Here is a 26,907-nt window from a genome sequence, read left to right on the forward strand (position 1 = left end):
TGATTCTCCAACAATAAAATTATTTGAATTAAGAGATTTATTTATAAATAACCATCCACCACCTTTCCCAATTAGAGCTAGAAGATTGTTTGAGTTGCTGACTATAAATATACAAGTGCCTTTAATAGTAAAATCACCTCCTCCCTGGACAATGAATAAAATGAGAGTTTGTACACACCTCAAGTATTTATCAAAAAGTTACTCATATACTGTACACCAGAACACCATAGACAACATACAGTAGAGGATATAAGCCGAAAAGGTCCACATTATGCAATATATACAGATGGATCTAAATCAGAACATGGAGTGGGATATGCTGGTGTCCCAAGACAAAACTTATCAGTTCTCTCTTCCTAATAATGCTTCAGTATTCACAGCAGAATTATGTGCAATTGCATCAGCTATGGAAATAATTAAAGAAACATCATTCAATAATTTTATGATTTTTAGTGACTTGAGAATCACTGTAGAAGCTTTTCAGAGTTACAAATAAAAAAATAATATATTACAACAAATTAAATAATTTCTCCATAACTTATATAATACAGTAATGAAAAAAATGTAGAGATATGTTGGATCCCTGCCCATGTAGGGATCAAAGGAAATGAAGATGCAGACAAAGCAGCTAAAGAAGCAACCCACATGACAAGATCAAATGTGAATATCCCTGTTATTGATTATGTAACAGATAAAAAGGGGTATCATAATTAATTGGCAATATATATGAAATGAAGAGCCTGAAAATAAATTAAAACACATAAAACCTAATGTTGAAATATAGAGTTCGTCATATTGGAGAGTGACACACACAAGCAATTCTAACACATCTCAGACTAGGCCATACCCGTCTGACACATGGGCACTTAATGAGCAGCCCACGTGACCCGGCTCATGATTGCTCGGAGTGGAGGGTGATAATAATGGTCAGACATGTGTTATGTGAGTGTCCAGAATGTGACCAACAGCGACTGTCAACTTTGGAAATAAATCAATGGTGAAATTTGTTTGTGAGTCTTACAGCATTCTCAGTTCCGATTTTGATGTTCATGAGGAACTGTGATTTAATTAATAAAATATAAAAAAAAAATAAGTAAATAATAAAAGCACGAAAACCCTTATAGCATTTGTCGAATTTAAAAAAAAAAAAATTTTAAATATTACTTATGTTCTCAATTTTAATATAGCTTTTTAGTGTGTATGTAAGGAAGCATGAGTAAATGTATTTATTGTATGTATGTGTTCCAGTATGAGAGGATGTGCCTATGTGCAGTTTTTAATTTAATTTTGATTCGTCCTCGTAGTGAATGGCCCATTGGGTCCTAGTGCTTCTCCTCAGGCCTAGACTTGGCATTTTAATCTAATTCTTCGGGCCAGCCCTATGAGCTGAAAGTTAGCCTGTAGTGGTCAGTTAAATTACTTTAATAATAATACACGCAGACCCCAGAGCATACAGATCAGGCTTACGACGTTCCGAGGTTACAACGCTTTTCAAATATATTCATCAGAAATTATTTCCTGGTTTACAACGCATGTTCCAGGGTTACAACGCTTACAATGCCAGTCCAACGGAAGAAATATGGCACCAAAATGGCAGAATGATTAAAATTTAGAGTTTTTTTTATGAAAAACTCAATAAAAATGCTGTTTACATTGTTTTGAATACACCCAAAGCATTAAAAGTAGGGTTTTCTTAGGATTTTTTACGATTTTCAACGATTTTTGGTTTACGACGATTTTCGGCTTATGACGCAGCATAGGAACGGAATCCCTGTCGTAAACCGGGGACTGCCTGTAATGATGATAATAATAATAATAATAATAATAATAATAACTATACAAGAAGTCAAGCGGCACCTGCTTTGGTGGAAGTCAAGAGACAAGTTGCTGGAAGGAAAGTCTCTGTTTGCACATAACCCAGACCTGAACTTTTATGCCGACACATCAGACCTGGGTTGGGGAGCCCTTATAGGGAATGATGAGATCTCTGGAACGTGGTCAAGAGATCAGATGGGTTGGCACATAAATGTCAAAGAATTAAAGGCAATCCAATTGACCCTGATGGAATTTTCGTCGGAGGTATGCGGAAGGACGGTAGCGGTCCACTCGCACAAGGTTGTTGACCAGGTTTGTCCAGGGCAAAGTGAATGTGTTGGCAGATCAACTAGTTTTACAGAACCAAGTAGTGGGCTCAATCCATTGGTCTCTAGACCTAGGAAACGGCGGGGAAAGCCTATGTTGATCTCTTCGCAACGCCAAGGAATCATCAACTTCCTCTTTTTCTGCTCTCCAGTCCTGCATCCAAAGCACTGGTCAAAGATGCCATGCTTCCGACTGGTCCGACAAGTTCCTGTATGCCTTCCCTCCTTTGGGATGTTAAGGGATGTACTAAACACATTTTGCCTGCACCAGAATTTGTCAATGATTCTGGTAGCCCCCTTTTGGCCCTTGAGGGAATGGTTCCCAGAGCTAATGAATCTGCTGGTAGATTTTCCAAGACTCCTCCCTCAGAAGAAAAAGCTTCTCAGACAACCCCACTTCAGGCACTTTCATCAAGGTTTATCTTCGCTGGCTCTGATAGGATTCAAACTGTCAAAAGACTCCTCAGAGCAAAGGGTTTTTCGAGGGAGGCTGTGAAAGCTATTTCAAAATGCAGACGTTGATCCTCAGCTAACGTCTATCAGAGCAAATGGTCAATATTCCGAAGTTGGTGCAAAAGTATTAGAATCTCTTCTAAAGCAACTCTGACAGAGATTGTGGACTTTCTTTTATTCTTGAGGGACTCGTAAGAGCTTATCCCCGTTTACCATAAAAGGCTATAGAGCAATGCTGAGCTCTGTGTTCAGACATACTGATCTGGATATACTCAAATCAAGACATTTCAGACTTCATTAGGTCTTTTGACACTAAGAAACAAAAGCACTTGGAAGTTGTGTCTTGGAATCTGGATGTAGTCCTAAGGTGGTTCTCCAGGCCCCCGTTCATTTAGAAACTTAATGAAGAAGACATTGTTTTTAGTAGCCTTATCAAGAGCCAAAAGAGAAGGTGAAATTCAGGCCATTGACAAAAGGGTTGAATTTTCAGGAGGCGATGCAGTCTGCCCCTTTATTTTGGGATTTCTCGCTAAGAATGAGAACCCGACCAATCCTTGGCCTCGATCCTTCAGCATTAAAGGACTAGCAGATGCACTCGGACCAGAAGAGATTGAGAGGGTACTTCATCAGTAAGGGCCTAAAGTTTACTCGGGATGGAGAAAATTAGGGTCCATTTAGAATACCCTCTGACTTCGTCAAGGATCCATCTCGCCCTTTTACAAAGTGAATGCTCTGTCTCTTCTTGAGGGAGCCAATAGAAACACACTCACAATTGAGAGAGGAGGATTGTCCTATCTTGAAAGTAAGGGCGCATGAAGTCAGATCTGTGGCTACTTCATTAGCTTTTAAATACAATCTCTCACTCTCTGCAATACTTCAAGTGACTTACTGGAGGTGCAGGTCCGTATTTGCCTCACATTACCTCCAAGTGTGGAAACAACTTTTAATGATTGCAGTACCCTAGGGCCTTTACCAGTGGCTGGCATGGTATTTGGGGAGGGAGTATAGGAAGCATTCCTTCTTTCCCTTGTCTCTTCGCTCTGGTTAATGATGTCGGTGCCTAGGAGTCTCAGCTATGTTCTTGGATACCCACTCAGTCTTTTAGTGGTAGGTGGTGGTGTTTTAATCTTTTATGGTGTAGGTAACAGTGTTGTGTTTATCTGTTTTTATGGTACTGCGCCCTGGGCAGCGGCAAAATTTCTTGATACTTCATGTAGTGTTCAGAAATGTCCTTCACTGTGAAGCTCCCATTGATGTAGAAGACGACCCTTGGCCATACAACCACGTCTCTATAGTTAAGATGAGCACACAGCCAGAGGCAGTAACTTTCCGCTGCGACTCTCTTACCAGGTAAGGAAACAATAAGCATTTTTAGTAGTGCTAGCAGGCATTAATTCCCTTAATTCATTACATTACATTTATTAATGTTTTGGAGAAAAACAGTCCATGCATCCCACCTCCTGTCAATGTGGGAATTAGCTATGTAATTACTTCATAAGCTACTTATATAAAAATGATATTTTTATGATAAAATAAGATTTTACCAAGTAATTACAGAGTGGGAGCCCACCCGTCTCCCCTCACATGGGCGTTAAGCATAAACGTATTGAAGTCCTGTGCTCAGTTATTCCTCCTTTTCCAGAAAGGGGCAGGGTCAGTTACTTACACCGTAACGTAAACAAAAGAATAGCTATGGCAAATTTCAAATTTTAGCTGCCGGTTGATAGAAACTGTTAGCTATGTAATTACTTGGTAAGTATATATATAAAATCTTATGTTATCATAAAAATGTAATTATTGTTTGAACTAATAATTTATGCAGTGAACTTTTAAAATTGACAGTTATAAGTGTTTTGGTTTAAGGGGTTCAGGTATTTTGGTAGTTATAAGTGTTTTAAAGGGGATGAGGGAGAGAGAGAGAGAGAGAGAGAGTTCTGATAGAAAGAGAAAGAGAAAGAGAGCCAGCACTGGACTCAGAGGGCAGATTACTTGAACAACCTATAATACTGGATAACAGCCACTCCCAAATTCCATTAGTGATTAGGCCTAGAAGGTCTCAGTGCCTCCAGGACCGACTTCGTCACTGACCCGTGACCAACCAGAACACAACTGAATAACCAATGTGACAACTGTACACCCATGGCCACAACCCCGCTTGCTATATATACCCTTGTAATCTGCATGCCATTTTATCTATTCTTGGAAAATAGGTGCTGTGAGCAACACTTGAAACGTCAGAGGAAGTAAGCCTAAGAAAATAGAAATCTTTATATGTCCTTGGGAAACCTGATTTACGAGCTACAGGCCGAAGGAAAAAAAATAATAAGAATAGAGAAGACTGTATAAATTAAATGCTGTGGAAATAGCTATTATTATTATTATTATTATTATTATTATTATTATTATTATTATTATTATTATTATTTTATTTTATTTTATTATTATTATTATTATTATTATTATTGTTATTATTTGAAAATTAGTACTTATTATTAGGTAAATCATTTATTTATCACAAAACAAATAAACATACCATAAAAATCCACCTGTTCCTGAGAGAGAGAGAGAGAGAGAGAGAGAGATTTTCAGTACAGTATATCCTTCGAAGTGTGGTATTTGACCATTAAGTTGGCAACACTGGACCACCCAACTTGCTGTCAGTTGTTTGATATATCTGACAGGTCTACCCTTCCCTCTGTCTCCAAGTCTACAGCAAAAGATATGGGTCAGAGCAGTATTTCTTTAAAATTTTGCATGATTTTAATTTATAAACTAAAATCATTAATTCACTACAGTGTTTTCTTTAATGTGTTAGTGTATTATTGCTGTTTACATTAATATTAATATTTGAAAATTAGTAAATCATTCATTTATCATACAAAAATAAACATACTTCTCAGTAAGAGAGAAAGAGAGAATTATTATTTTTATTATTTAATCTTATTAAACTTAATGTTAATATTTGGAAATTAGTATTGTAAATCATTATTTTATAATAAATTGTATATGTAGATAGAGCATGGTATTTAATCACAAAAATAAGAAAATATGGAATATTGCTCTAACGAAAATCTTGTGAATGGTGAGTTTCAACAATTTCTAGACAGGTTCCACAGGAAAATTCTGCAAATCGCTGAGTCCGCAAATTGTGAGAATGTGAATATTGGGGATTTACTGTATTCTCTTGTGTACTGTTATGACATGTGATAATCATACTAAACTTGTAATGGAATACTGTACAGTAAATCAAGCAAAGCAAAAAAGAAAAATGGCAAAGGTGATACAATGCCAAGAAACACACACACAAATGCACACACTATGTGGAGATGGTAACATCAGCATTGGTGAAATGCCACATAGATGTAAACACACTCACACATAGGGATGATACAAGTAAAGCCTGTGATATTATGAGGTTAAATGAAAGGATTTTGACAAAGGAAAATCTACTTTCTGAGGGAGGCCCCGTACACCCGGTGAAAATTCCATTCTTACACGAATTTCTAGGTATAAATATTGCTAAATATACCAGAGAAAAAGCTTAGAATGCTGAGTTATTACCCTCAGATCGAAAGGTCTTCAATGAAGACGTCGGTATAACCAGGGGTGAGTGAAGGAATCACAACCACAGAGCCACACTCGATAGACATTCCCATGTCAAGATCCCCGGGAAGAGCGAGGGGCTGTACCAGCGCCCACGCCGCCTCGCCTGGGCCACGCGCGACTCCAGCCATCTGAACTCATTCCAGACTAGCACCACTCTGGGGCTTGGCATGAGCCAGCAGGGGCCAAACCTGCACCTGCACAAATACTCAGTTGGGGTCACCGGTGACACGGGCCTCCTCAGAAATAGATTTTTCCTTGTCAAAATCCCTTTTCTGAGTTCAGCTCTGTGTCACCCGGTGAAATAGTGTCAGAGAATCATGCCAAGACTGCAAAGCTACAACAGAAAACAAAAGGTGATCAGAAGGAAACACATGCTATGGAGAAATAGATTTAATTAAGATATCTCATCAATGAAAATTAGACTTAATCATAGGAAAACACGGGTGGAACAACGCACCCAACATCATAAAGATACAATGAAAATGTAAACTTAACCACAGGTAAACAAGGGTGGAACAACACACACAATATCATAAATATACAATGAAAATGTAAACTTAACCTAAGAACAAAGTAGAATGACAAAAATACAGTACAATTTAGGGGTGGAATAAGGGTCCTCATAACTTAATGGTATAAACAGTAAATTATAAGCTTAAACCTAAGCACAATGAGATATATAACTAGAAATAGAAGTACATGAAGCAAAAACAAAAACCGCTTCAGTACTTCTAACTTAATCTAAATCCACAACATATCAAAACCAATCAACAAGACAAACAATAGCCAGATAATACTAGTATCGATTATGAGGAGCAAGGCAGTGAGGCATGATTGATCCAGAAAGGCAGGCAGAGAAATAAATGAGGCAGGCGGGTGGGGGGGGAAAGGAAAGGGATAAGGATAATTAAGGTGGGGAGATGACACTCCCCACAGCCACTGTAGAAAATTTTAGAGCTTCGAGTGATTTTAAATAGTGGCGTTTAAATACTAGACGTGATTTCCATCCTGTATACTTGCAAGTTCAGCAACCATATTATCCCCCCGAGCAGGGACGCCTGGACGAGGTGAGGGCTGAGGGACCCTGCCTGGGCCTGGGTCCTGACGAATCATCCTACAGTTTTTGGTTTAAATGATGTGACATTTCCACATTCGCAAAATTTACTGCTTAGGTGAGTCTGAGAAGGATCGTTGGAAGGGGTTCACATTCAAGCTAATTGTGGAGTTGTGGTGTTGAGTCGCCACTCCGAGATAGTTTGGACCCAAGAGAGATGGTGATGATTTTTCCCACTGCTATCTTGGAGGGCGTGAACCATCTCTGGGGATCAGCCCATCGGAATCCAGGGGGCTGGCTTTTGGAGGTGGGACTTGGCTTTGTCCCGAAGCCCACGAGTATTGCTGGAGTGGGGAGTCAGTCCCATTATGGGGCAGAACCCCAGCAGGCGGATTGGCTTATACCTGGGCCACTGCAAGCCGCACTGGTGCTATCCTGAAAGGGTAGGGTATGGGGGTGGACTGTTGTGAGCCAACTCTACTTGTGCCATTGGTGGAGAATGCACACTTGACTGATCTACGATACTTTCTTGATATGACCAAGCAGTTTTGGGTGGGTGGATGAACCAGTTTGTGTGTGGTGGTCTGATGCGCATGTCATAATCTTGGGGTCTCTTCGCGGGCTTTGGGAGTGTGTTCGGGGATGGAAGCTGAGCAGCAGAGCTGCCCAGTTTGTCCTTTGATATGCTGTCGGGTCTGTGGGGGCTCTGGGTGTCGGGTGTACCCTGACCTTTGCATGTGGACTGGCTTAAACTTATGGATTTGGCTTTAGTTCTCCCTCCCTGATCCGACGACTTAACGGCACTGGCAACGACTTCTGGCATGAACATGGATACTGGCTTGGCTGTTGGACAGAACCAACACTGGAGACACCAGGGTGTTAATAAACTGGTGGATTTGATTCAAATAATAGGGTCCTTTATTGCACCAATAATCTATCATTAGATTACGAATGTTTGTACAGTGTAGTGAATAATTGCAAAGTGAAAGAATTAAATTAATTCTAGAAAAAGATAAGCAGTCATTTTGTGCTTTATCAAATTTTCTCTCCCTGGTGCTAGTGAGGTACAACAAAGACTCCATGGCCAGATTCTCTAAATGACTCAGTTGTCAGCACGAAAGTGTTTTCGAAAGTGAAAACTTGAAATGATGAGCCATTTGAATTTGTTCCAGCATGAAGGAATATGGACCAGTCCTATGTACTAGAGCTCTTCCTCCCTTTATGGCATGTTGCTATCTACAAGGAGGGAGGGAAAATTTGATAAAAGCTGCTGACTGCATTGAGAGCAAGGCTGGTTCCATTCCATTGGAAATTTGAAACGGTATGGAAAGAACCTTCTAATAAAAGTTGGAAATGAGACTCCCTGAATTAAAGGCTTTGTCAACATCACTGGTCTGTTTGTCCAAGTATCCCCTCATCTCTTCTTGTGTTTCATTTAACTTCACTAAAACTTGAGTACTTAGCACATTCTATGAATTCTTATCTTTTCCCTGGGATTTCTCTAAATATACCTTTTTCTTTAGTCTGTATTTTATTGTGTTCAAAGGTCATCTGATATATAAGATTTCAGTTTATTATCTCATATTCCATTAAGCAGACATTTAATTTCTGTATCTGTCCACTTATTTTTCAGCAAAATATTAGCAAGGTTATTTAATTTCTTCAAGATCATTTTTTTGCATGGTCTACATCTCAGTTACAGTTTTGTGTACTTTGGTAGATTACTTAATTTTCAGTTGTTAGAATAAAGTTAAAAATTAAGTAATCCACTACATTACAAAAGCCACTAAATGAAACAAAGATAAAGCAGAAGAATGGTCTTAAAGAAATTAAGTAATCATGCTAACAATTTTGCTGAATTAAACAACTGACAGATACAGAAATCAAATGTCTGCTTAATGTGGAAAGAAGTGAGAGGTTTCAGATGGTGACAAAAGAGGTTTCCCAACTGGAGAAGATAGTTATTACCTGACAGCTTGTCAATTATAGTTTCACAAGTTTTAATCGTCAACTCTACATCTCATTTCTTTGTCCATCACCATCAGTAAATGAGAGAGGTTTGAAATTTGTAAACACACTGGGATTTCAGAACAAGTTTTTTTTTTTGTCAAAGATCATTGAAAGCTTAGAAAATACTGAGACCTCCACGATAAATGGACTGTAAGAACAACTATAAAAAATTACTTTCTTATTATTTTGCATATTGCTTAAATATGAATAAAATATTAAGGATATACAAATTCTGCCTGGTAAATTACATAATCATTTATCACATACTTTCAATCATACAATAAAATATATATAAATTAAGATAAAGATAAATAAAACCTACCACGTATTTTTGAAGCAGGCAAGCCTATTGATGCCAACCTTTCAACTTCATCATGACTGCTTGTTGTGTGATCTGATGTCAGCTGCTTGACTTTTAAAACTCCTAACCTGTCATTTGAAAGGATAACCATTAACAGTTTTTGAGACAACTAAAACATACATTATTCCCATGGTAAGGGATATTGGAATTTTCACAAAAGTTAGGGTATGGTCAATTAAATTTGAATATTTGTGTGCAATTTTATTTTTTTCAGTATCATTTATTTACTAGGATAATATAGACTAATTACTTTCCTTTTGAAGGTTTACTGACATTCTATTATCAGAAAGTGTTCACCATAGTAGAGGAAAGTAAGATGACGTCACTTGATGACAGTCATCTTACTTTCCTCTACTATGGTGAACACTTTCTGATAATAGAATGTCAGTAAACCTTCAAAAGGAAATGTAACACTAATAATTAGAATTTGGGCTAAAAAAGATTAATGGCCAATCTCTCTTGATAAGATGAAAGTTCACTTCTATTGCTTTATCACTTTATATGCTAAAGATCCAAAATTCTGAATGAGCTGTACATGGTAATTTTATTGCTTTACTGTGCAATAAAATATGATCACAAATTCAGACACCATTTTCTAGTTAACCATAATGAGTTGTTCTGTCTAATCGTTTTAAATACACAAACTTTTCATATTTTCACCAATAGATCAAGTTTGATTGCTGCTTTTAAGACTGACTACTCTACAGATATCACTTTGTGCATTACTTCTGAAATGGTGCCCTGATTAAGTGATTTGTACCATACTGAAAGAATGGTAATTTTGAAAGCATAACTAAACAAATTTGCTCTCTTTCCAATTTTGTAAGGCAAGTTGTTTGTAAGGCAGGTTGTTATCATCTTGAACATTAATCCTTTGCCATGCGAATTTAATTCTCAAGTTGAGTCACATTTAAAAAGTAGCCTATGTCAGTAAATTACTGTCATTCTACTCTCCATAGATGGAGGGATGCCTGGTACTTGGGTGTCCAACCCAGGTGCTAGGGGCATGAAAGCCAGTAAGTGCCATTCTTACCTTCAGGGAACTTTCTGACTATCGAATCTGATAAATTGACAAAATCCTAAGAAAAAATTATATGGCATTGTATGACATTTATGAATATTTTTAAGCAGTAATTCATTAAACTTCACCATAACTTTCCACTTATGGGTAATTTTCTTACTCTCCCTCCACCCATTCTACCCAAGAGTGCATAGGTTAGTACGATATAATGTTTATTATAATAAATCATGATAACCTTGAAAAATTCGTGGACTCACCCACTCGTGGGTTTTTCTCTTGAAACCTATCTAAAGTTTTAGGGAAACTTGGAATTCAAGTGGTTTTTCCATGGAACATATCTATAAAAATATTCTGGAAACTCCATATTGCGGATGCAGTTTTTTTGTCTTTTTGAAGGTTAAGTAGCAACAGTATTCTGTATTTTCATATTTATTGTATAATAACATTAAATAATCATGTAAATCAATAATAACACAGTACTACAGTACTGTACATAAAATAGTAATAGAAATTAAATAATAATATTATGTAATACTACACTGGGTACCCTAATAATAATAAATAATACAGTAAAGTTAAATCATACGGGTAGTAACTGGTGATGAATGTTGATTTCAGTATGCTGTAGATGATGATGAATTAGTTGTGCAGTACGTTGAACGACGGGAGGTGCTGTCATGTTAAGGTATTTGAATATGGCAACAAAGGTGGCACAGTAGGGCTGCATGAGTATTTTACCTTGTTCATGCTCAATGCGGGCGACCGCAATTAATGTCATGCTATAATGGGCTGCTACTTCTCCGTGACTTTTGCCCTCTCTTAACAAAACAATCATGTCTACAGTACTTTCTTCTCATCAGTCATTACAGTAATTGTAGGCTATTGGCCAAAGGCCTTAGAAGAAGCAGAGCATTCAGAGGACATCTTAATGCACGATTTCAAAAATATTTTTAGGCCATAGTACTGTACAGTACATGCAAAACACACAAACGTGAGATAGCAATAAAACGGGTTATATTGGGTCATTTGCCGATAATTTGCCACTACGGTATATTGTATGGTACTACTGGTTGCTTAATATACATACACTAACACTGATCTTCTGCGATATACAGTACATATTAACATTTTATGAAATGTTTTGTTGTAGGATGATTTTTAAATATTACATACAAAAAGTGTTTTAGGATGATACATAGTATAGTACAGTACAGTCCTATGGGTAGTACATAGAGCATATCTAAAGTACGTAAGACCACAGGAATACTGCAGGGTACGTATATTTACATCTGCGGTACGTAGCATTTTCATGTATGTAAAGTATATATTATGACTACTGTAAGTACATTTTGTAAGTTAAAAATGATTTACTAATTTTCAAATATTACAGTACTGTAATATATTAACGTAAACACAGCAAAATTTCAATAATATATATTTGTTTTTCTTAAAAGTGCTTCACCCAAGCCACCTCTCTGCAAATACAAAAAAAACTTGATGCTGACGCTGTGTACCCAGGACCAGTGATACTCGACACACTATTGGCTGTCATCTGCAAAGCAGCCAATCCAGAAGCACCATTCATTTTCCTTGGCGCTCATTGGCTGTTCACTTGGCGCTCATTGGCTGAACATTCACAACCAACTCGCGAACACGGAATTCTGGGAGACCGCTCCACGGCATCCTCCTCAGATTGTGCGTATAAGTTTGCAGCATCTTACCTTGTGAAACTGTGCTTCTGTCCGATTTGATTTTTATCTTTGTGCATCAGCATGTATATGGGCCTAAAATGCCTCTAAAAAAATGCCCTGCTCCTGAAAAAAGCCTTCTGGCAAAGAGTCTAAAAGAAAGAAGACTGTTATGAAACTTGAGGAGAAGGTGAAACTTCTTGTCATGTTAAAGGAGGGCAAAAAGTTAAGCGGTTGGCCGCCATTTCAGCCTTAATGAGAGCACAGTGAGATGTATCAAGAAGAAAGAGGCAGAGATACGCAAGTCTGTGAGTATGAGCTGTGGTAGTGCAAAGACAGTTGCAACAGTGTGGGATAAAACAATCGTGAAAATGGAATCTTTCTGGCAATCTGGATAAAGGACTATCGAAAAAAAGGTGCCCCTCGACTCCAACATCATTAGCGAGAAAGCACGACAACTCCACCAGCAGTTATCAACTGCTAAGGAAGGCGACAACGTAGTACAGGCAGAGGAAGGCGAAGAAGGTGAATTAGAATTTTTAGGCTTTGATGAACCAGCAGAAGAAGAAGAGGGGGAAGAGCCCCAAGCAGGACCATCATCAGCGCCTCAAGGTTTCCAGGCCAGCAAGGGGGTGGTTGTTTGATTTCAAAAGCGGTTCCACCTAAAGTCTGTTACTCTACATGGGGAATCAGCAGCTGCGAAATATCCGGAGGCCTTCAAGAAGATCATCGAGGAGAAGGGCTACCATCCAGAACAGGTGTTCAATATGGATGAGACTGGCCTGTTCTGGAAGAAGATGCCTTCCCGGACATATCTCATGAAGGACGAAGCTAAAGCCTCCGGATTCAAGGCCCAGAAGGATAGGGTTACCCTCATCATGTGTGGGAATGCAGCTGGTTTCATGCTTAAACCAGGCCTCATTTACAAGGCTGCAAACGCCAGGGCCCTCAAGAATAAGAACAAGGCATTACTTCCTGTGTTCTGGATGCATAACCCTAAGGCCTGGATCACCAAAGTCCTCACAGAGTACTGGTTCCATCAGAGCTTCATCCCTCAAGTTAGGCAATACCTGAACAACTTGGCCATGGAGTTCAAGGTGTTGCTGATTATGGATAATGCTAGTGGCCATCCTCTCGATCTTTCTTACAAGGGAGTCCAGCTTGAGTTCCTCCCTCCCAACACCACCTCTCTCCTCCAGCCTATGGACCAGGGCGTGATCCGTGCCTTCAAGGCACTCTATACCGGGAACTCCCTCCAGCACCTTGTAACTGCAATGGACAGCGACAGTGAATTTACGCTAAAAGAATATTGGCGTACATTCACGATTGCCACATGCCTGAGCATCATCAGCCGATCACTGAATGACATGAAGAAGGAGACCCTAAACGCATGCTGGAACAAGTTGTGGCCAGAGTGTGTTCATGATTACAGGGGCTTCTCTAAGGGCTATCATACATATACACAAGACTTTGCAGAAGAACAATAAATTTCAACAGGTGTTCTCCGAAGTTAAAGTCACGAAAGGTGAGATAAGGGATCTTGACAAAGGAAAAATCTATTTCTGAGCTCGGCCCCATGTCACCCGGTGAAATTCCATACTAACACGAATTTCTAGGTATAAAAATTGCTAAATATACCAGAGAAAAAAAGCTTTCAGGAATGCTGGAGTTACTACCCCAGATCGAGCATCTTCTATATTGAAGACGTCGGTATAACCAAGGGTGAGTGAAAGAATCACAACCACAGAGCCACACTCTGAAGACATCCCCATGTCAAAACCCCGGGAAGAGCGGGAGCCGACCCAGCTCCCACGCTCACCCGCCCGCCAAGCGGCGACTCCAGTGCCATCTGAACCATTCCAGACTAGCACCACCCCCAGGCTTGGCATGTGCAAGTAGGGGGTAAACCTAGGACCTGGGAGGGTCACCGGGTGTTTCACGGGGCCTCCCTCAGAAATAGATTTTTCCTTTGTCAAAATCCCTTTTCTGAGCTCGCCCTGTGTCAGCCGGTGAAATAGTGACAGAGAATCATGCCAAGACTGCAAAGCTACAAAGAAAACAAAAGGTGATCAGAACAAAAACACACGCTATGAAAAAATAGATTTAATTATGATATCTCATCAAGGAAAAATAGATTTAATAACAGGTAAATGGGTGGAGCAACACACACCCAACAATATAAAGACACAATGAAGAATATGTAAACTTAAGTCTAAGAGCAATACACAATGACAAAAATACAATACAATTAGGGGTGAAATGAAAGACATCCACAGCATAATGGTATAAACAGGTAAATACAACTTAAATCTAAGAACAATGAGATATATACAAAATCAGAAATTGAGGTACATGAAGAAAAAAATAAAACCGCTCCAGTACTTCTATCTTAATCTAAATACACAGCATATCAAAATCCAATCACCAAGACAAACAATACCCAGGGTAATTCTAGCATCGATTATGAGGAGCAAGGCAGTGAGGCATGATTGATCCAGAAAGGCAGGCAGAGAAATAAATGAGGCAGGTGGGCGGGGTGGAAGGAAAAGGATTAAGGACAATTAAGGTGGGGGAATGACACTCCCCACAGCCACTGTAGAAAATTTCAGGGCTTGAGTGATTTTAAATAGTGGCGTTTAAACACTAGAGGTGATTTCCATCCCGTATATTTGGTAAGTTCAGCAAAATCCATATTATGAAAATAATTAGTAGAGGTAGCTACCTGCGACGGATATCATGAACCTTTGGGACTGAATCCGGGTTGGCTTGTTTAATAAAATACAGAATTTGCTGTCTTATAGCATTCAAAGAAAGAGTTCCACCTTTTTCCCTGATAAAAAGAGGACCCGACTTACACTGTGGAGTTCTTTGTAGATAAGACTTTAAGGTATATACTGGACATAAGGATTGGTCTTGAAGAGGTACCACCTTCCAGGGGACCACCTGTCCTGAGGGTCTTCATTTTTAGCTAGGAACCTATGATCAGGGGAAAGGAGGACTTCTCCTGACGGGAGGAAATCAACATGATCATCACCTCTAGTGAGAGCCGATAGCTCTGAAATTCTGGCACCTGAAGCCAAGCTAATCAGAAACAAGGTTTTTCCTTAACAGATCCAGATAAGAGCATTGTGAGTTATCAGTATCTGAGGCTAATTTCAGAACATCGTTGAGGAACCAGGTAACAGAATGAATGGGCGTGTTACCGGCCTCAAACGGGCGCATGCTCTAGGGATGGAGGAAAAGTATGAATCTGTAAGGTCGATTTTGAAACCATACAAAAATACCTTCTTTAAGGCTGATTTAGCTGTAGTAATAGTGGCGGGGCAAGGCCTTTTTCAAACAATGATCTAAAGAAAGTTAACCGCTAAATTAGTAGTCATAGTTTGAGCTTCAGATGCCTTCAAAAAGGATGCTAATCTTTTGACTGCTGAATCATACTGTCTGAGAGTAGAATCTCTCTTATCAGATTCTAGAAACAGAGTGTTGACAGGGTCAATATTTGCTCCCTTTTTGCAGCAAACTTTTATAAAGTCCATAAAACCAGGGCATTCTGAATTTTTAAGGAAGCTGACACAGTCTTGGTTTGTACTACTTGGGTCAGTCTGGGTTTGGGTATCTGATGACACCGCAACTTGAGCTCCTGGAGCAGAGGGAACCAGTTGCTCTTCGGCCAATAGGGAGCTACCAGAGCTAGTTGGCCCTTGAATGACCTCAGTTTGTGCAGTACTTTCAACAACATGTTTATTGGGGGAAACAAATAGATCCTCTCCCAATTGTTCCAGTCTATGGTCATTCGCATCCGTGGCAAAGGCCTGGGGTCCAGGTTGGGAGCCACATAACAGGGAAGCTTGTGATTGCTCTCCGTGGCGAACAGATCCACTTGGAGTCCCGGAACCCAGCGGCAAATCCAGTTGAAACGATTCCCGTCCAGAGACCACTCCGTCTCCAATGGAGTAGTCCTGGACAGGGAGTCCGCCACCACGTTCCGCACCCCCGCTAGGTGGGTGGCTGACAGATGCCAGCCGTGCTTGTTCGCCAGGGAGATGATAGCTACCATCACCTGGTTTACGCGACCTGATTTGGAGCCGCCCCTGTTGATGCAATGAACTACCACGGCGCTGTCCAACACCAGCCTGATGTGAATCTGGCCGGCGGGGCGGAGTTTCTTGAGAGTTAGAAACACTGCCATAGCTTCCAAGGTGTTTATATGAAACTGTTGAAACATTGTAGACCATGTCCCTTGAACTTTTTGGTTTGGTGAGTACCCTCCCCAGCCGCTTAATGAAGCGTCTGTGTGGATTACCAAGGCCGGAGGGGGAAATTGGAGTGGGACTGACTTCGACAGGCCACTGGCTGTGGACCATGGTTGAAGCCTTGTCTTCAAGATTCGCGGGATTGAAGAGACTCTGTCTCTGAGCCTGACATTGGCTCGTCTCCGCCACACTCTGTTTATATCTTTTAACTTCGCTTTTAAGAGCAGGTCCGTCACTGAGGCAAACTGAAGGGAGCCGAGAATTCTCTCTTGAGACCGGCGGGATGCTCCTTTGTCCTTCAAAAATTTTCTGGTAGCGGCGGCTATTTCCTTCCGCTTGGACGGCGGGAGGGATAGCCTGTACGAGGATAGGTCCCACTGGAGACCCAGCCACTGAAACTGGGACTCCGGAGTCAGGCGGGACTTCTCCCTGTTCAACCGAAAGCCTAACGACTCCAGGAACTTGATCACTATGGCTGTAGCCTTCCGGCACTCCTGTACTGTTGGAGCCCAGATTATCCAATCGTCCAGGTAAGCCGCCAGGGAGATCCCCCGGGACCGTAGTTGCTGAACGACTGTTTCCGCCAATTTTGTAAAAATCCTGGGGCTATATTGAGTCCGAAAGGCATGACCCTGAAGGAGTAGGCTTGTTTCCCGAGTCTGAAACCCAGGAAGGGAGAGAAGCTCCGGCGCAACCGGGACGTGATAGTAAGCTTCTGAAAGATCGATAAGAGGTGGTGACGGCTCCACGCGGCAGTAGAGTCCGCACCTTGAGCCACCGTAAGCATGTGAAACTTGTCGCATCTTATGTAGCGATTTAGACGCGACAGATCTAGAATCACTCTTTGCTGATCGGAATCTTTCTTTGGAACGGTGAACAACCTGCCTTGAAATTTGAGGTGCCTTACTTCCTTTATTGCTCTCTTGTTGAGAAGCTCCATCACAAAATCCTGTAGGGCTTTGGAGGGGGGTTGGTAAAACCTGGTCAGGGGAGGGGGATCCTTGATCCAGCTCCAACCCAGACCCTTGGACACAATGCTGTGTGCCCAAGGACTGAAGGACCACTAGTCTCTGAACCAGTAAAGGAGGACCACCTACCTGACTGGTCTCAGTGGGAGGAAGTGGGTTTGTTTCCTCTACCAAGGCCTGATTTTCCCCGGGAGGCCTATCCAGCTTTGCCTCTGTATGGGGCTCGACCTCTGCCCCCCCTTGTGCTTCTATTAAGGCCGTGAAAGACCCCACGGCCCTCATAGGTGGGATTGTGCGCCGGAGAGGAGACGTACGATGGTGCAGCAAGGGATTGGGCTGGTTGAACCAGCACGTACTGTTGGGGTTGAGCCTTGGAGGTGGAGGGTTGGCCCACCGCCGAGACTGGGACAGCCTGAACCACTGTTTGGTGTTGAGGCCTCCTGTGCCTCCTGAAACTTTTTTCCCAGACTTACTCTGGGAGCTGCCAGATTCGGGGGTCTTCCGTTTGAAGGCGGAGATACCCCAACGGGAGTGTAGGTTTTGGTTGGCCCTGGTAGCCTCGCTCAGGACGCGGGAGACTTCGTCCTCTGGGAAGAGATTAACCCCCCAGATGGAACTCTTCATGAGCTTGTTAGGCTCATGACGAGTGGTGGCATCCGCAAAGATGAATTTGCGGCACTCCAACTTTGCCACCATGAAGTCATACAGGTCTGACTGAAACCCTGCTAACAGGGATTTAGCCAGAACCTGAAACAGAGGCTCCTCTGCACAGGAGACGGCGACCGCTTCTGTCAAGCACAAGGAGTTCAAGGACCGGCTTAGCCTACACCGTGCCTCAAACTCGGCCTTCAGGAGAGCTTCCGGGAGTTTAGGAAGCTGTTCGCTGAATTGGGAGGACGCTCAGAAAGCGTCCAATTTACCCACCGTAAATGTGGACGGGGCGTCCTTCCAGAACTCCTCACCTCCCAGGAATACCAGGGATGTGGAGTCCATCTCCCTCAGCTGAGGCAAAGGTTTGCCATCGAAGCAAGCCTGAGCCATTGCCAAAGCAACTTTGTTCAGGCAGGGAGTGGGCAATTTATCACCCAGAGAAAACATGGTGTAGTTGCCCTTGAAGGGAGTCAATTTTGTGTTCTCTGCCTGCCACTCCGTAAGAGTGCGCAACAGAGCAGACTGGGCATGGTCCCTAGGGAAGATCACCGTCTCCTTAGGGACCTTGTCTGAGCGTATCCAGGCTTCCTCCGTCAGCCTAACGAAGCCTGGGTAGGGGGGCAAGAGATCAGGAGGGAAGAACTCCAATTCCTCCAGACGCCTCGTGCCCAGACCCTCGATGGTCAAAGTGTCTTCGTGACGAATGGCACGAAGAGCAAAACGCCACGGGTTCCCTACATCGAAAGGAGGGAGGTCAGCGGTATCAGGGATCTTGTACTGCGGAGGGGCTCTGCCGGAGCGAGCCATATCCGCCAGCAGAGTCTCCTGATTGTGAAGTCTTTCCGTAATTTTGGAAAGCTTCGCCTCCACCTCCGAAGAGAAGCATTCCAGCAACATCCCTGCAAACGCCTCAGGGTCAAAGGCAGGCTGGCGAGGAGGGCTGGGTTTGGGCACCCTCTTACTCGCTCCTTTGCCCGAGGTGCTCGGTTTGCTCCCGGAGGCCACAGGTTCCGCAACCTTGGCCTTCGACGGGGGGAAGGGAGATGCCTTACGGGAAGACGAGGACTTATAGCCCTTCGCCTTCCACGACGTCTTCAATTTCAACTTGGGGACAGCAGATGGAGCCCTGTCCCCCAAGATGGAAGACTTGGTGAATCCTGAAAAGGAAGACACAGAGGAAGATGGGGAATCAAAAAGGGGGCCCGCCCCCGCTGCCTCACTTACCTCGCTACCTACCCCTTGGTCGGGCTCCGTATTCATCGGCTCCAGGTCCAAGTCTAAGGCGGCGACGTCTTCAGAAACCTCCGCGTACAGGTCCTCTTGAGGTGGCTGGGTCGCGACCCGGATCTGCTCAATGATGGGTGCGGCCACATCAGCTGGTACGGCTGCAGCAATCCGGGCGCCGGGGTAAAGAAGGTCCCTCAAACCAGCGTCGAGGACATATGGCTTCCCCGACGGCACGTTCCTTCCGAACCCAGCCACCCAGGCGCGGAGAGACTCTAAGGCCTCCTTCTTGGAGGACTCGTCCGTCTAAAAGAGACCAGGGGATCAGTTCTAACATATTGTAACAAAAAGTCATGACCTACAATATGAGCACATATCAGACTGAGAGTAGCGTGAAGAACAAAAGTCAAGCTTACCGACTCGTCCTGGACACCGCTGCACAGAGCGAAGCATACCTCGCAGCCGTCAGGATGCCAAACTACTAGATCATCCATCCGGACCGCACAGCCAGCGTGGGTCCGCACACCCCATGCCCGTGGGGTTGATGGAGAGTGGCGGTGCACCCGGCTCCTCACAACGCACAGACAGTCTGTAAGTGTGAAAAAAGTACATGAACCTACCACTCTAGAAACTTAAATTAGGCAGGTACGGGTATTTTCAAACCTAGTACTGGAGTACTCCGGCGGGAAGAAAAACCCCCGTCAGAGACGGGCCTACCCAGCAAGTAACTATAGTGGTAAGCAAGCTGCTCCCCGACCACCGGAATGCTCCGGCGGAACGGTAGAGCTGAGTCAACAGGGCCCTACCACAAGGGATGCCGGGAATAAACACGGCGAAGCCCAAGTGTAGGACACCGGACCTTGTAAAAACAATATGTCCAACGGCGGAGTGAGCCGCCCGGAACAAAACAAGTGTATATGCATATATAAAATACAGGGGATGGGAACGAAACTGGTTAATTCCATACACTCTGGAGTCCGGAACCACCCCCTCTGGAGATCCCAAGCCTCAACCGCTAGAGAACAATAGTAGGGTGAGGCTAACAAACATCGTAGGACCACAAGGGCCGGAGAAAGCGCCAGTCAACCCCAACTAAAGTATCTCGAACGCCAAGCGAACGCGGAAAAAAGGGGAGAACCAACAACCCTAAGAATGTTCAAAACCTGCTCGATCCTAGGAGAGCGGTTAACGAGACATTGAGCCAAGCAAAAAGCCACCGGGGACTTGCCCTGGGAGGGAGTGAATCTCTCCACCAGGAAAGGGCCCCACAACTCGGAGTGAACGCCAGCTGACGTCACCCCACGAGAAGATGACAAAGAGCTTGACTTAGGGTAGGGAGGAGGGGGTGGAAAGGGTTGGAGGGTAAGGATGGGGTAGGCCAGAACAGGTGAAAACAGGAGACTGGGGAAGATTATTCACCCGCTCGACTGCAGACACACACCACGCCAAGTAAATTAATACCCGCAGTGGAAGAACATAGCCTACTCCGAATAAGGGGATGGAAGGGATAACGACCTAAGGCCTCAACACGCTCGCCCTACACCTAGGCGTGGCCTAGGCTAGCACCCGTACCTAGGGATAGCCTAGGCTAACAGGAGGGAATAAGGAAAGGGAGGAAGGAGGAAACAACGGGGAGAGAAATTCCCGTGCTGAAAACCAACCAGAGCCAAAACGAAAGGGGAGGATGCTATGGAAGCGTGGAGGAGACACACCCACAGAAAGAGCCTCTACCCCCTCCATAGAAGGGGGAGGACAATGGGGTCTCACCCAAACAACGGCCAGTGGAAGGAACAAAACAGAAACTCTCTCTACCTGCTGAACCCTCCTCACACCTAACCTAACTCAGGGTAAAAGGGAGAGCGGGAGGCCAAAGGAAGCAAAATACAAGCCTAACGTGACATAGGCAGGCTAGGGGAACCCCACCAACTTAACTAGTTAAAAACAAATCACCATCACTAAGAATAATATATATACACAAAACAATAATAAAAGCTTGTGCTCGTGCAAGGCGCATAGCCTAACAGAGAGGAGCGACAGGGTAAGTAAACAACAAAACTGTATCTGGCGCTCCCCCACAACTAAATCAAAGCAATAAAAAGACTGATAGCACCGGCACATCACACTATAATAATAATGTAGCTAAGTATGTCAAAGCGGAAAACATCCTGGGGAGAAACCTGAGTGGGAAAACGATGGGAACCCAATGGAGGAACCCCGATATGCGGTTCGACAAAAATAATGCAGAGGAACACCGAAACAACCCGCCCAGGAAAACGCCACCAGGATGAATTCTAGGGGAATAATGATAAGAATGTAAACGACAAGGAGAAGCCCCAAACAGGACAAGCTGGGTGGGTGAATCTCGCGGTCGACATGGCTGACGGGGGATGCCACGGCGTCATAACAACAACCACGAATAATATTAAGATACGGGTTGAAACAGCCAAACTTATCATAAAAACCCCACAATAAGATGGTACTTAACTTGGTGACGGTAAACTTGCTGGAAGACATGCTGATAAGCAGGAAAAACAGTCAAAAACACGAGCAGAAAATTAATGATTGCATAAAAATCACATGCTAGAAATGGAATGGTTCAGATGGCGCTGGAGTCGCCGCTTGGCGGGCGGGTGAGCGTGGGAGCTGGTACGGCTCCCCGCTCTTCCCGGGGGTTTTGACATGGGGATGTCTATCGAGTGTGGCTCTGTGGTTGTGATTCTTTCACTCACCCTTGGTTATACCGACGTCTTCAATATAGAAGACGCTCGATCTGGGGGTAGTAACTCCAGCATTCCTGAAAGCTTTTTTCTCTGGTATATTTAGCAATTTTTATACCTAGAAATTCGTGTTAGTATGGAATTTCACCAGGTGACACGGGGCCGAGCTCAGAAAACAGTCAGTGTGCAAATATTAACAGAGAGGGATACAAATACCAAAAGTAAAAATATTATAATATATTTACAAGCACGATACAGATAGAAGTGATTGCCGGAACCACTACAAATACATCAAAATATGAAAAAGATTCACACAATTACTATGTATACAATAATTTCAGCAAAACACTCACACTATTAATTAGAGAAACCAAAAACACACATTCTCAAAATAAGGGGGTTCCGAAAGAAAAGAAAAAATAATGGCCAGAATGAAGCCTAACAATTTACAAAACTAAGTTGCCCTAACAAAAACAAAGTGGCCACTAATAGTTTTAAGCTCCACAAAAATCCTTATATGAGGAACTGCAGGTTGATGCGAGGAGACGTAACGGAGTAAGGCAAAGCGAGAAGGGGTTCCCCTGAACGTTACTCAAAGAGGTGGGAAGGTATTCCCCATTATTCTTTAAAGGTCTGCAGACCAACAGAACGATCTCTACACGGAAGGTCCACGTCTCTCTCGCGAAATTAGGAAAAACTTATACCTGCTTACAGCGAGGTTCCCCAGGCAGATACTGGCCCAAGGCTACAGCAAGATGAGGCAGCAGCGTTGCAGCAGGATATCACTGCGATGAAAGAGCGAATATATACGCAGAATACAGGTGTGAACTTGCTGTAATCCAAATGTATGAACACGGTGACCAGAACTAGACTGCTCTACTAGGGCTCAGGGACTTCCGATTACACCTTGGCAGTCCAAGGAAACCAAAAACAGGACTCTGAGAAAAAACAGGCCAAGGTTCAAAACAGGAATAGAAACTTTGTTCTTTTTTTTTTTTAGCTTTAGTTTACCCTATTTTGTTGTTTATTTTAGTTTCCCCATCAGGGTTTTGAGTTTTCTTCCTCCACATGATTTTGAGTTTCTATTCCTGTTTTGATTCTTGGCCTGTTTTTTCTCAGAGTCCTGTTTTTGGTTTCCTTGGACTGCTGAGGTGTGATCAGAAGTCCCTGAGCCCTAGTAGGGCAGTCTAGTTCTGGCCTCCTTGTGGTACATTTGGATTACAGCAAGTTCACACCTGTATTCTGCATATACATTCGCTCCTTCATCGCAGTGATATCCTGCTGCAACGCTGCTGCCTCATCTTGCTGTAGCCTTGGGCCAGTATCTGCCTGGGGAACCTCGCTGTAAGCAGGTATAAGTTTTCCTAATTTCGTAAGAGAGACGTGGACCTTCCGTGTAGAGATCGTTCTGTTGGTCTGCAGACCTTTAAAGAATAATGGGGAATACCTTCCCACCTCTTTGAGTAACGTTCAGCCATTGGAGTGTTGCGGGGAACCCCTTCTCGCTTTGCCTTACTCCGTTACGTCTCCTTGCATCAACCTGCAGTTCCTCATATGAGGATTTTTGTGGAGCTTAAAACTCTTAGTGGCCACTTTGTTTTTGTTAGGGCAACTTAGTTTTGTAAATTGTTAGGCTTCATTCTGGCCGTTATTTTCTCCTTTCTTTCGGGACCCCCTTATTTTGAGAATGTGTTTTTGGTTTCTCTAATTAATAGTGTGGGTATTTTGCTGAAATTATTATTGTATACATAGTAATTGTGTGATCTTTTTCATATTTTGATGTATTTGTAGTAGTTCTGGCAATCATTTCTATCTGTATCGTGCTTGTAAATATATAATATTTTTACTTTTGGTATTTGTATCCCTCTCTGTTAATATTTGCACACTGATTGTTACTTCACCTATCGTGACTTTAACTTTGGAGAACACCTGTTGAAATTTATTGTTCTTCTGCAAAGTCTTGTGTATATGTATGATAGCCCTTAGAGAAGGGTCCTGACATTATGGATAATGCTGGTGGCCACCCTCTCGATCTTTCTTACAAGGGAGTCCAGCTTGAGTTCCTCCCTCCCAACACCACCCCTCTCCTCCAGCCTATGGACCAGGGCGTGATCCGTGCCTTCAAGGCACTCTATACTGGGAACTCCCTCCAGCACCTTGTAACTGCAATGGACAGTGACAGTGAATTTACGCTAAGAGAATATTGGCGTAAATTCACGATTGCCACATGTCTGAGCATCTTCAGCTGATCACTGAATGACATGAAGAAGGAGACCCTGAACGCATGCTGGAACAAGTTGTGGCCGGAGTTTGTTCATGATTACAGGGGCTTCTCTCCTGAAGAAATTCAACATTCGGCCATTAATAAGACTGTCCAGTTGGCGAGGATTCTAGGTGGGGAAGGCTTCGAGGACATCACCAAGGATGAAATCGGCACCCTTATTGATGCTCACTCTGACCCCCCTGACGGACCAGGATTTGGAAGAGCTGACGAAGTCTGCCAGTGAGAAAGAAGATATGCCAGGTTCAGGGGAGGAGCAGGAGGAAGAGGAGAGCGGCCTGACTTTGGAACGTCTGTCCCACATGAAGAGAATGATTCAGGATATGCAGGAGTATGTTTCAACATGGGATCCTTTTATGGAATGCTCCTTAAAGTTCTCAAATATCCTTGATTCAGCATGGGAGCCCTATAATCAAACCCTCACCACCATGAAAAAGCAGCGACAGCAGCTGCCTATTACCATGTTCATCAAACGGATGAAGAAGGCCCCTCCAAAGCCTCTCAAATCACCCGAAGTAGTGCCTCTCGCATCGCCAGAAGAAGTGCCTCCCCAATTGCCTGAAGTAGTGTCTCTCGAATCGCCTGAAGAAATGCCTCCCCAACCGCCTGAAGTCGTGCCTCCCAAATCAACTGAAGAAGTGCCTCCTGAAGTGCCTCCTGAAGGTGAAGAGGCACCCTCAGATGAGTTGTAACTCCTCTGCTTTGCTGTGCAGTCATATCTTCATCATCATTCATCGCACTGCACAGCTAATTCATTATTGTCACCTTTAATCAACATTCATCGCTGGTGAGTACCTGTGTGATTTATGTATGTAGTAATCTTAATATATAAGTACAGCAGTATGAATTTTTTTAAAATGTGCATAAATTTTTTAAAATCTTTTGTCTCTCTTTTTGTGAATTACGTATACGTAAATACCAATGTTCCCGCCGAATAGAAAACGGGACGGCTTATAACTGTATGAAAGAAAATGTGTGGCTGAATACATAGGGGGGCCTGGATTATTTTCACCTACAGCTGTAAGCCATACAGTACGTACGTATAAATGTAATGATAAAATGTTTAAGATGACTTGGAAATTATATTAATAGTATCATTTCAAAGATTAACACAGTAATAAGGTAATAGTTTAATGTATATTTGATGTAGGCTGGTATTTTTAGGCATACAGTACTTTGGTGTTGACCTTTCATGGTAGACAGGTACAAATATACATAGTATTAAATTTTTTTAAATGTGCATACGTTTTAAAAATTTTTATCTCTCTCTTATCGTGAATTTCACACTGTATACGTAAATACCAATGGTTCCCCCTGAAAAGAAAATGGGACAGCTTATAACTGTATGAAAGAAAATGTGGCTGAATATGTAGGGGGGACTGGATTATTTTCACCTACAGCTGTAAGCCATACAGTACGTACGTATAAATGTAATGATAAAATGTTTAAGATGGCTTGGAAATTAAATTAATAGTGTCATTTCAAAGATTAATACAGTAATAAGATAATAGTTTAATGTATATTTGATGTAGGCTGGTATTTTTAGGCATACTTTGGTGTTTGACCCTTCATGGTACACAGGTATAAGCGTTTTTAGAGGGGCGTTGTAAGCACTCACGGATTTGACCTATTCGCGGGGGGGGTGTAATGTCTTCCTACAATTTTAGATTTCATGGTAAAAGTTTTGGAAAATATTGCACCTAAAAAGTTGCCCCAATTGGCCACTATTAGATGGTTAGTAAAGCTGGAGGTTATAAAGGTAATTGTGGATCAGCTGGATGCTTTAAAACTTCATCTAAAGAATGCTGCTGTGCCTATGATTTTAAGCAATGCATATAATGATGGCGAAAACTAAAATGTACTTTTTTATTTGTTAGGAAAACTCTGAATGGCATTATTAGGGTCAACAGAGTATTTCAGGCATAGAATGCAAATATTTAAAAGATTACACAAGATCTCATCACAACATCGCTGTTTCATGTAGACTGTAGTGGAACCAGTTTGGCATAACAGGTAGCTCTGGGGCTTGTTCTTCTCCATGCTTACTTTGGTTTAAGCATTGAGAAAAAGTTATTTCCTGGAAGAAATCTTTGAACCTTGGAGATGCTTAATTTGGTTTAAGCATAGAGAAAAAGTTATTTCCTGGAAGAAATCTTTGAACCTTATGTCTTTATCACAATTTCGCCTTTTTAGCACGTAGTCAGCAGCAGGTTGCTTTCTTCTGTGCCCCAGGCAAAAGCTTGGACTTCCTATATGTCTGTGACGAGTAATTTCTGGACAAGTTAGCTCTGTGGTTCGAGGTCCTAAGAGATATTCCTCTCTAGTTAACCTCAGATTCAGCTGGTCATATCTGGTATCTCCAAGCACTGAGACCTCTGGCACTTCATGCCTGGATGTTTTCCAGCCTCTTCCCTAGTGAGAGGGTTCTTTCCTCTCTCACCATTGGAGTTCTCAGATACTCCCATTCCTTGGGCAACTA

The 26,907-nt window shown here is 42.6% G+C and overlaps 1 protein-coding gene across 6 annotated transcripts in view; it reads right to left on the minus strand.

Moving 5' to 3' along the window:
- Positions 1 to 26,907, minus strand: part of LOC136833119 (TGF-beta-activated kinase 1 and MAP3K7-binding protein 1-like) — a 532,423-nt gene that overhangs the window by 167,420 nt on the left and 338,096 nt on the right. For all 6 annotated transcript variants that reach the window (XM_067094762.1, XM_067094763.1, XM_067094764.1 and 3 more), the window contains one exon: positions 9,587 to 9,693. In XM_067094762.1, coding sequence (XP_066950863.1) covers positions 9,587 to 9,693 — 107 coding nt within the window. The remainder of the gene's footprint in view (positions 1 to 9,586; positions 9,694 to 26,907) is intronic.

The sequence above is a fragment of the Macrobrachium rosenbergii genome, chromosome 51 (assembly GCF_040412425.1).
Source record: "Macrobrachium rosenbergii isolate ZJJX-2024 chromosome 51, ASM4041242v1, whole genome shotgun sequence".
Taxonomy (NCBI): domain Eukaryota; kingdom Metazoa; phylum Arthropoda; class Malacostraca; order Decapoda; family Palaemonidae; genus Macrobrachium; species Macrobrachium rosenbergii.